Below are 12,075 nucleotides of genomic sequence, written 5' to 3' on the forward strand. Positions count from 1 at the left end.
AAAAGTATAACTATTGCACTGTGTTGTACAGCTGAAACTAATTCTAAAAAATGTGTATTTCATAATAAAAAATAATTTAATAAAAAAATAAATAAAAAAAATAACCACCCCATCATCCCATCACCCCAGACCTTGCCTCTCACACCTCTCACCCCTCCTCAACTCAGATTCTGAGACATTTACAATATCTGTCATGACTGGCCCACTTGTTTATTCCATAACTTGGCCTTACGTAAGTCTTATAATGTCATCTTGTACAATTTTATGGGAAATTAGGCAAGAAATAAACCTTTTATAAAACACACACACACACACACATATATACACATATATATGTGTGTATGCATATATGTACATATATACATATATGTGTGTATACATACATACATATATATATACAGGCTCATTTGTATACTTTTAAACGAATATTTAAAAATAGTTAGCCACTGTTCTTACTTTTTGAAACAGTTTGCAATCAACCAAGACAGGAATTTAGAACAAATTTAAAGAAGAACATTTGTTGAACACTGAATGTAAACTACTGCTATAAGTGGTCATACGTAATACACTGACCCTTTTGAAACACTTAACTTTTAAAAATCAAGATGCTTTTCAAAAATTAAAAAAAAACTGCCCTGATCTTGAAAGTCTTTGCATTTAAAAACTGGATCATTGAAAACATTATGCCAAGTGAAATAAGCCAGTCACAAAAGGACAAATACTGTGTGAATTCACTTATATGAGGTATCTAGAGTAGTCAAATTCATAGAGACAGAAAGTAGAACGCTGGGTGCCAGAGGCTTGGAAAAGTGGAGAATGGGGAGTTAGTGTTTAATGGGTGCAGAGTTTCAGTTTGGGAAGATAAAAATGTTCTGGAGATGGGTGGTAGAGATGGTTGCACAACAATGTGAAATTTACTGAATGCCACTGAACTGTATACTTAAAAATGATTAAGATGGTAAATTTTATGTTACGTTTTTAACTTCGAGTACAACACATTGTTTACACCCATGTTAAAATGAGGCTACTCAGAGCGCTGTGCTGTTTAACTAAAAACTCCCCTGATCCAAATTTTTGTTTTATTATCATCTACAGTTATTTCTCTAAATTCTGTATCTTAGAAACTGCTGACGGAATACAATTTCAGTCCAATTCCATTCACCGTGCCTTATTATTCACTGTTTAAAAGTTAACTAGAAACCCAGTCTAGGCCTCACCCAGGTGATCTGGATAAGATGTAGGAAGAATGTTCATCAGTGACTATCTTACATCTGGATGTCAGGCACCTCATTATGGGACAGTTGAATGAGATACTCAAGGACAATAAAACTGGTTTCATTTCCTGACTCAGTGACTGCAAATATTCAGAATCAATTAAAATAATGCCAAATTCAATTACCCCCCCCCCAATTTTTTAAGTGGTACTTATTATTATAAAGTCATACTTGATCATAAAGGAAATATGTGAAATAGAAAATGATAGGGCAATTGCCCCAAATCCTACCATTGTTACAAAAACATAGTATTTTAATGGACTTCTTTCAGTTTACTTTTTTAATCCATTCAAATATTATATGAAGATGTATATCTTCTGTTTCTTATTTGGTATCATTTAGAAGAGAAAATAAGAACTTGGAATGAACTTCCCATTTCACAGACTCCAAATTAAGCTAAGAGATGAATTCATACCAAATTGCTCTGAAAATTACTTAATAATAACAAAAGAAGGGCATTTTTTGACTACTGTGCGGAGCCAGGTATAAGTTTAGGTACCTGAAGTGGACTATTTTGTCTTGCCCGGTCAACAACCCTCGGAGGCAGGTCCTAAATGCCTTTCCACAGCTTTCAGGGTCCTAGAAGACTGCACTCCACCCCCTCCAGCAGAGCTCACCATGCCTCAGTCTGCTCCTGTCTTCCCCTCACCCATTAACCCAGCCACCATGGTGTCCAACTTGTACCTGATTGAATTCCAGTCTCTGCTCAGAGAGGCTGTTCTGTTGACCACTCCCGTCACTCGCTAAGCCCTTATCCTGCTTTAGGTTTTCTTCACAGTCCTTAGCACCTCCCACCACTGCAGTCTATGTGTCTCTGTTTATTAGATGACTGCCTGCCTCCTCCACATGACAGAACCAGCAGGAGGACAGACTCTACTATTGCAGCTCTGTCACTCCATGAACATGTATTACTAACTAACAGTTTCCAGGTGAGGAGTCTGAGAAACAGAGCTGAAGAACTTGCCCAAGGTCAGTAGCTAGTGATAGAGCCAGCATCCGACCCAGGGAGGGCCAGCAGCCCTCACAGTGGATAGCCTTCATGTTCGTTTCAAGAAGATCCAAATTGCTGCCACCTGGGATGAAAACTAATTAACAACCTTCCCTAGATGATGTGCTCACATGGGAAGATCACTCTATGGCTGTCAGAAGAGCAAAAACGGGGACTGTTTCTCTCACCTATAAGCCCGGTGCAAGTATTACTTCTCTGAACTTCAGTCTCCTAAGGTGTAAAATAGAGATTATGCCACCCAAACTCCCAGGTCCTCATGAAGATCAAATGATATACAGCAAAGAAGCAAATTCTGTCAACTGCTAAGAGTCATTTATGTGTACAAGATCACTTTGTTTTATAAGAGAGAATGATCAGAAGGTACTACGCTGCCTGCCACTTGCCTGTGATTTACTTTTCTGCTCTTTTTTTTTTAAAGGGACAAAGCATATAAGAAAGCTAAATTTGATGCTACAGTGTGCCAAGTCTGATGAACTGAATTTTGTATTACCTTTTCATTATTCACTTCCAGAAAGTCATTTATAAATGATGAAAAACACGGTCTTACAGGATATACCTTTTTGACAATCCAAGAACAGTCTTACCAGACTGAGAATGAGCAGGACACCAGTGAAGGGATCCTATTTGCTTTACTCAGCGATGACTCCCAAGCATCTCTAACAGCGCCTAGCACATAGCAGGTGTTTAATAAATATTGGTTGAATGTTGACAGATTCAAAGATTGAATGAGATAATTAGACAACTGCCTGAATATTCCATGCCAAAAATATTACTCAGTAGCTACACACTGAAATTTAAGGAAAAAAGATATCTTTTTAAGCCTTTTAAAAAAAATCTTCTTCCCTTTATCACTCACTAAGGCCTATATAAGCCCTGAAGTGTAAATAAGTAGGGAAGTCTTCTCTAGCAAAAGGAAAATATGCCTGATGACTGCATCCAAAGAGAAAACTTCCATTCCTTTGTCTGTCTATTTATCATCTTCCCAAATGCAAAACTGACTCTACACAAATACAGACTTTTTTTTTTCTATTTTCTGGGTCATGACACTAAGAGCCCACATTGCTCCTCCATCCCAGCACTTGTCTCTCTCTGCCTCTCATACGGACACCCAGAGACATGATCCAATCCTCAGTCATGGCATCTTCTTGAAGATCAGAAGTAACACCACTCCCAATTTGCAACATATAAAACTAAGACGTGGAAGGCTAACTAAAGGAGCTTCCCTTAGTCACATGCTAAACTACCCAGAAAAGCATTAAGCATAATGTTTCATTTTTCTAGCACTAGGACCCAAATTCACTTAATTACAGCCTTTTTAGAGGTATGATATCTTCAGGTGGCCATGTGCATTAAAAATAAATGTCAATATTATGAGTATCAAATGGCTATGGTTATAAGCTACCTTAACATTTTTTATATTATGAATGGATTTATTGTTTAATTTTTCAAATTTAAAACAGGGTTACTATTTCTTATACATAAGTTAAGGAGCTTGTTAAATGTCCATTTCATAGAACTGGGACACTAAGGTACACATTATACTTTAATAAAATATAAAAACATCAACCATTTTCAAACTGTGTAGGTACTTTTATATCATAAAACACTTCTTACTCAATAATTCTTAATCTACTCTGATAATTATACATGCACTGCAGTATATAAAGTGATTGCATGCAACAGTGTTAATAAAATGTACCAGGTTATTATTTGGTTACTTAATCAAGGATTCTTGTACTCAAAGTAGTAATCCTTATGACAAAGTTTAAGAAAGTTCCCCATTGTTAATGGAGATCAACTGATATGAAATGAACTACGCATCTACCAATAAAAGAGAAGCCATGTGTGGCATAGTTTCACCATCAGGAAAACTGTATGGCTCTGAACTAGCTGCAAAAGTAAAATCTACTATAACATAAATGTCAGCTTCAAATATGGAAATTTAAGTGGCTTGGTATTTATTTGCCCTAAATATGTATTTCCAGAATCAATATCACAGCCTCAGGGTAGCTATCAAGTCAGCTTGTATAAAGCTCCAGACGGTATCCAAATTTTTTTAATGTGGATAAAAATAACTTCACATGTGGAGATACAGAGAAACAAACCCTGCACACTGGAACATTGATTTCAAAAAAGACAGAAAAAGTAAAATTTTAATTAGAGTAAATTTTAAAATTAGAGTAAAAATTTTAGTCTCTCTTAGTTGTAATTTTTAAATTCATCTTGATGAATTATTTGCTTATTAGAATCACAATAGTCCCAGAAGAATTTTGGTACTAAACAATAAAGAAAATCATCATGTTTTTTTCATACTGATTTTAATAGCCCAATGTTTGGAAAACATACAATCTGAAAGTGAAAGAAAATGTGAAATAATGTTTGCATGTTAATAATTATAAAAGAATAGATAAACAATTACAATATAAACCAAGAGTCCAAAGCCACAATTACATGCTGGTGCCAAAATGGTTTTAGACAGGGGTTGACAAAATTTTTCTGTAAAGAGCCAGACAGTAAATATCTAGCCTTTGTGGACACTACAGCATCTGTTGTAACTTCACAGCTCTGCTGTGGTGGCTTGAAACCAGCCACAGACAATATTTAACAAATAGACATAGCTGTGTGCCAATAAGACTTTGTTTATGGACACTGAAATTTGAATTTCATGTGTCACAAAGTGTTATTATTATTTTGAGTTTTTCAACCATTCAAAAAACATAAAAACCATTCATAGCTTGTAAGCCATAAAAAACTAGTGTGGGCTAGATTTGACCTAGGATACAGCTTGCCTGCCCTTGGTCTAAGGCATCACAGAACCAGCCTACACATACAAGACCAAATACAAATACACATGCAAGAACAAACCCAATAATATTCTACATAAAGGTTTAAAAAAATTAACTCTCAAAGAGCTATGTTTGTATTTGCTTTTGCTACTTGTTTACCCAGAGAAATTCTATTTCTCTGAAACTACTAAAAGTAGTTTCTATTTTAGTGTAAAAGGGCCAGCTTTGAAATTTGAAAGGAATAAATTATGTTATACATATTAATGGGAAAGAAGGAGGAGGGAGACGAGAGGAGAAAAAGAAGAAGCAGGAGGAGAAAACGCTTGTAACTAAATACTATTTGAAACTCAAGGTTCTATATATACATGTTGGAAACTCAGTTTAAAATCCATACCTTAGGACACCATATACAAGTTTATAAGATTATATTTTCTATAAGATAAAATATCCAACAATGATATTTCACTGAGAACTTAACTTCTCACTTTAGGTGCGTAGGTCAGCTGGGTACAAGTCCATATCCTTTATAACATATTGTGCTTACAGTGAGAAAACTGCTCTTAAAACACTTTCAAGCTATACCTCACATGTGCATTTTACATTATATATCATTATGTATCATTTTATTATTATATATCATTTTAGGTTGTTCACTAATTGTATTTTTATAACTCTCTTTCCCCCAGTAGATAAATTCCTAGAGAGAAAGAATCATTTCCTATAATCCTTCATCTCCCACAGTAATCAGCATCAGTATTAGTATACACTAGGGCTCAAAGGAATTTTTTTTAATGACTAAAATTTGCTTAATACATAGTATGGAAAAAAATACCAGTATTTGCAATACTATATTAAGGCAGAAAATTTAATCTGATGAAATAATTATCAATGGAACAATTATCATATTTCAACTGAAATGCGTTTTCTTTGGACCATGCCCGTAGGCATAGAGAGGCAGAGGAATTGGACTGTTAGTCTTTCCCCAACTCCATCACCTGTTGACGTCCAAAACATCTGATGTCCCAACAATGACTTGTACTGTGTTTGGGAGTGGGGGTTCAGGGTATACCTTTTATAACTATCAGAAATCATACAGAACTGACAAAACTGTTAGAAGACTTAACATTCAGAGATCTTAAGTTACAAAGGCCTGGTACTCATCACTAAGTATTTTATTAGTCAACAGAATGAGAGTAAATTCAAACAGAACATCTAAATACCCCTACTTCATTCTTCCAAAGACAGAGGAGCCTTCAAAGGCCAGATATTTGGAAAGGTGCGTCCCCTTTGTTCCTTCAATTACTCAACTGATTGTTCCAGGATACAATTGGTCTTTGATCTTTAATATCATTTTTGTAAGGAACTCTGCCAGGATCCCATCCTTTCTATATTTAAAACTTGGAGGCCGGCCGAGTGGCGCGATGGTTAAGAACTCGCTTGGGATGCCAGAGGGCCCCGGTTCGGATCCCACATATGAGGGCCAGTGACACTGCCCTCTACAGCTAAGATGCTGAACAACAGCTCAACCTGGAGCTGGGCTGCCATGAGTCGCCGGCGACGGCGTGGGCTGCAGCCCCTGTGGCAGTGGATTGCCATGGGCTACCGTGTGTGGCCAGCAGCCAGCGTGAGCGGCCAGCAGCCGCAGTGAGCGGCTGTCCAGAAGCCGGCGACTGATCTGCCTCGCCAGGGAAGAGCGCAATGATGGTGCCAACTTGGGCCAGTGAAGCAACGTCCTCCACAACTAGATTGAAGAACAAAACGACAGCAACTTGTCTGTTCCCCTTTCCCCAATTCCCCAGCACTGTTCCCATCCCCCAATTCCCCAATAAAAATCTTTAAAAAAAAAATAAAAAAAATAAAACTTGGACAACTTGGTCTGAGTTGGTATTATGGGACATCAGAAAAAAGAAAAGGACAAGATGGTGACAATAAGTGATTTCTCCCCCTCCTTCATAAAGGTAAGTGGGTTATTGTGTGACAAAAAATAGAACTAGTTGAGGCTGAAGGAGATATAGCAATGTTAGGGCTCCTTTGTAAAAACCCATTTTTCCAAGTTAGGCTCCAATCTAAAAAACTACAATAATGAAATCAACTACTTAATGTGAAAAATTATAAGTTGTTCACCACATTAAAAGACAATCAAGAAAGTCTGAGTGCACTCTTGTGGAGAATTCTACCAGGACTAAATCTGATTGCCTTTCTCACTACCACAGCCACAGCCATCCCCACCCTCTCTGGACACAGGCTGCATCCTAGAGATAGAGCAGGTGGCGATGAGCAAAAGCCCTCAGGGTAAGAAGCCTGTTTGGAAAAGGGAAGCTCTGCACGGGGACTGCTCTGTTCTCCTCTTCCCCTTACCCTAGCGCAGACAAGAATGAAAGCTGGAACTGGAATTTGAAAAAAACAACTCAAATTCCACTGATTCAAACACAAGTCACATTCAAAAGCACACATGTGCAAGAGAAAAAAGAGACAGAAAAGGAGACTCATTTATGGATAAATAACCAAGAACTAGAAAGGTTTTGAAGTCCAGTAAAGCCATAGTGCTAAGGAGCTCAGTGTTCCTTTCTTTGAAGTTACAAGGAGCTAAAGTGGGAAGGAGAGGGCAAGAACGTGGTGGAAATCATAACTGTTAAGGCTCAGTCAAGAACAGCATTAAACTCCACTTCCTGTTTGAAGCTGCTTCACAAGATCACTTACTAAATGTGAGTATTGCTACATTTAGGAGCACTAATGAAGAACTTTACAGTTATTAAAAGTACCAAAAAAATGTGTTTTACCTGAAATCCAAATCAGAATGACAAGTTTTACAGTCATTCCTGAATGGGGCTCACTCTTCACCCATTTATAAAATGAATGTGCAAATCTAAAATTTTATGGGATGTCCAACACCACAGCCTGAAAAAGGTGTCCATTAAAATGGTCAATTTCCACTGTGACTAGAGTTCATTGGTTACCACTCTTCCTTCTAAATAAGAAGTAGAATTCTTGCTGGTGTTCAGTGGAACAAATGTCTTTCACACATCAGAAAATCTGCAAAGCACTTATACAGTGGAAAAAGTATCCGTGTGTGTGCATTATCATTTTATATTCAGAATGCTTTCAAGATCACTAGCATCCTCCCATATCTCCCAAGTGGCAAGGGAGCCCCTGAGGCTGACAAAGTTTAAGTTGCCTCCCAAGGTCTCCGATTTGTGACGGACACTTTGTTTGGATTCCCCAGCTTGAGTTCCACTCACTAGACACATTAGCCAGAAGAGACATCAATCTACTTCCCATACCTGTTGTTTGGGAAATGTTCAATTGGGAAATGTCCATTAATCTAGCTCAGGTGTATCCAAAGAAAAAGGAAGTAAACTTTAATTAGACTTTTAAGGTAGAAATATAAAGGTAAACTCTTCATAATCAGTCCTCTTAATTGCAGCTTCCTCACTAGTTAATCAGCCTTTGACTGCCACAAAGACCAACACCCTCACCCATTCAACCAATACCTAGTGAATGTTTACTGTGATTAAGACTCTTGCATACCTCTGATTTTAAAAAGAAAACTTAAATGCAAACCTGATGGCATCCATGGATCAGAAGTTGGTTTGGTCAAGGTGTTCACCTGATCCCAATTGAAGTCATCATCTTCAGCTTGACTATATCCACATGTGCTATACGGCTCATCAAAGAGGCAACCACCTAAAATGCAAAAAAATGAAAAGTAATGTAAATAATACCAGGTCTCTGGAATAAGCTCTGATGATTACAGATAACCGTAAACCTACTTAATGCAAACTAAATCGGATTTGACCTTTGTGCCAAGGAACTGTGGATCCTGACCTTGTTAACACCCTTCGCTATTCACCATGCCTTGCCAGTACTGCTATATCATATTGTTCCCCCAAAATAACCAATGTTTGTAAAATCCAATTGAAAGTAAGACCTAAGAAAATTTATAACTCATGTTTTCTAGACTCACAGGAATTTGAAATAATTGATCTTGTGTTCAAAACTCTAACAGAACCACCCAAAATGTTCAATGTGTTTTCAAAAGAATAGCCATTATAATTTGTCCAAAAAAATTAAAAAAGAAATGATTTCACCACAATACTGGCACAATGATAGGGGACAAAATGCAGTAGAGATCATGGACATAGCTAGCAAAATATTTTTCTAAAGATTATTTTAAATCTAACATAGAATCTGGTTTTGCTTTAATATTTTGGAGATTTGAGGTCTCAAAATTAAAAGAGATTATGAATTTGCTTATCTTCACACAATTTTTAAAGGCAAGAATAAATTTGAAATTACATGTGGTGAGCATCTGCTTAACTTTGGTGCTAGAAATGAAGCTATTTAAATAAAGAAAGAAAGAATAAAAGAAAATGCAGAATATACAAAGCAACTTGGCTGTTTCAACATTCTGGGGCACACTGATGATTTTGAGTCCCACCTAAATCCTCTTAAATGTCTCCAGTTACTCTGAACTATTCCAATGTTTCATATTTCAAGAATGGGTGATTAAATTTTTTGTATTAATTATTATGAAAATTCTACTATCCATTATATAACACTACTAATTAAATTAATTAAAATATTAATTATAATTACTTGTCAATGATAAAAATTAAGGGTTCTGGTCAAGAAAACACAAAAATAATGATATTATAACACTGTATCTGCAATGTATGCCCTGGCAGCAAGAAGATAAGTAAAATAACAATTTCACAATTTCAGAGGTAAAATAGATGTTAGAGGTCACCTGGTCCAACTTCCATCTAAATGCTTACATCAGTTCTATAGTCTTCTAGACAGACAGACAGACAGACAGATAGCTTCTGAACAGGGCATGCACTCAGAATTTTAAAAAGCATCCCTACCAATATAATCAATAATGTGGTAATAACACTGTATAGAGCTAGATGGGTACTGTTGAACAACTATGAAACTAATATAATATTGTATGTTAGCTGTATTTTAATAAAAAAAACTTTAAAAAAGAAGCATCCATACCATGTAGATAATTCCCCTTTTAGAAGGCTCAAACTCTGTTTCTTGAAATGTCTACTCATTTATCTTAGCTCTACCCTGTGAATAAACATTTTTTTAAAAATCTCAGCTCTTACACAGGAAAATTGATTATTTGAAAAGAGCTGTCATGTTCTAAGTCATCACTTGACCCTGCAAAACATGCTTTGCTGCCCCCAGCTCCTCCTACTAGACGGTTTTCAGACTTTCACCACCCTAGCATGTGTTCTGAACACTCTCAGGTTTATCAGCACTCTTCCAAAAGAAGGATTCCCAGTACTGGAGCGAGACAGAATTCAACTGGCTACTGCCCTTGACTTCGTGCTCTTTCAGCAGTCTGGACAGCATGTTGGTCCATCCTGAGCTTCTGTGCAGCTGAAATCCCATACGAGCCTGAAATTCACACCACTGCAATTGAGCTATTTCTCCTCTTGTAATAAGGTGACTTTCTGAATGCAAACTCAGGATGTGCATTCATCCTTACTAAACCCCATCTCCTGGTTTGCAGTGCATCACTCCAGCCTGTTGAGAGTTTTTAGAATCCTGGTATTGTCATTTGGTTTTTAGTTATCCCACCTAGACTTGGCTTATGTGCTAATTTGATAAGCTTGCTTTCTATGTCTGCCTCCAAATCACTGACAAAAAGTGTGAAACAGTGCAGAGTCAAAGGACCTCAGACCCTTTTATAAGGTCTCTCCCAGCTTTCTAGCTTTGTATCAGTTGTTAGCTCTAGACATGACAGTGAAATTAATAACCCTGGAAGTTGTCTTCTGTAACCCTTTTAACAGAATTGGTCAATTAAAAATTTCACTGCAAACAGAAATGTATTACAGAAATACAACATTAACTCCATATTTCCCCTTGACAACAAGTGGTAATTTATACTTCCCTCTCACTTGGCTTTAACAAGTTCAAAGAAACAAAGTGGATTTGTGTAAAGCACAAACAACTTTCCAATTTGGGTTGAGAAATGTTAGAAGACTATGCAAACATTTATGAGAAATATTTCCCTTGGTTGCAAACCCTAAATTTGATGTAGCAAACAGCTTCAGTACTATAGCAATAAGTCCAAACAGCAGGTAGCACTAACAATGTTCAAAAAGAAAAAGAACAACTATGAATTTTGACAGAGAAGGGACCCTGCAATGGAAACACAGATAGCACTTTGATGAAAGACCTGCAGAGCAATCTTAAACAGTGAGAAACAGCTACAGGCACCCACAAAACAACTCCAGGCTGGTTAAAGCTATGGTTTATGAAACAACTGTTGGCACTGAAGATATAACCAATCCAAAGGCAAGAGAATGCTCAGCTGACAGCAAACCCCAAAGACTAATACAATGCAGGTGCAAGGATATAATTTTCCCATTACATAGGTGTTTTATCACTTGAAAGGAAACATAAAAAGTATGGTTCTTTCTGGACCCATGTATGATTATCAAAACACTGGAAAATGGGAAAGACTATGAATTTCCTACTGCCATAAGATATATCTCCCTGCACACCAATTTCCGAGATCCACTGGCATTCGTCCAATAGATGAGATTCTAAAAATAGCAAAGGTGGCTTACTTAGCTAAAATGAGATGAGATTAAGGTAAACGGCATCAGAAATGAAATAACCATTTTGAGAGTGAACAAATTAGATTTTTTGTTTTTAGGGAAGCTTTGTGTAGTGGTGGAAGTGAACAGGTTCCAGGGCCAAATGTCTGGCACATTCCCATTTTTCCACTGCTAGCTTTGTGACTCTAGCTATACCAATCACTTGGTGCTCTGAACCCTGGTTTCTCCACTTATAAAATGGGGCTAACACATACCTCACTTGGTATTTCTACTGATCCAATGACACAGCAAATGTAAAGTTAGTGTAACACAATGTCAGGTATGCTCACCCAGTATCAGTTATATTGGTTCATAAGTCCTTCTTACCATGTATACCTCATACAACAATTACTCTCATGAATTCATTTTATCACAAATAGTTGGAGATATAT

General features: G+C 36.9%; 1 protein-coding gene across 5 annotated transcripts in view; it reads right to left on the reverse strand.

The window, feature by feature from the left end:
- Positions 1 to 8,753, reverse strand: part of PTPRM (protein tyrosine phosphatase receptor type M) — a 672,175-nt gene extending 663,422 nt beyond the window's left edge. For 3 of the 5 annotated variants that reach the window (XM_019649950.1, XM_019649949.1, XM_019649946.1), the window contains exon 1: positions 8,631 to 8,724. In XM_019649950.1, coding sequence (XP_019505495.1) covers positions 8,631 to 8,640 — 10 coding nt within the window. In that variant the 5' untranslated portion in view covers positions 8,641 to 8,724. Of the gene's footprint in view, positions 1 to 8,630 lie in introns of all 5 variants that reach the window. The other 2 variants (XM_019649948.1, XM_019649947.1) reach the window with 2 other exon arrangements.
- Between the last annotated feature and the right edge of the window lie 3,322 nt (positions 8,754 to 12,075).

Source organism: Hipposideros armiger, unplaced genomic scaffold (genome assembly GCF_001890085.2).
Source record: "Hipposideros armiger isolate ML-2016 unplaced genomic scaffold, ASM189008v1 scaffold_136, whole genome shotgun sequence".
Lineage (NCBI taxonomy): Eukaryota > Metazoa > Chordata > Mammalia > Chiroptera > Hipposideridae > Hipposideros > Hipposideros armiger.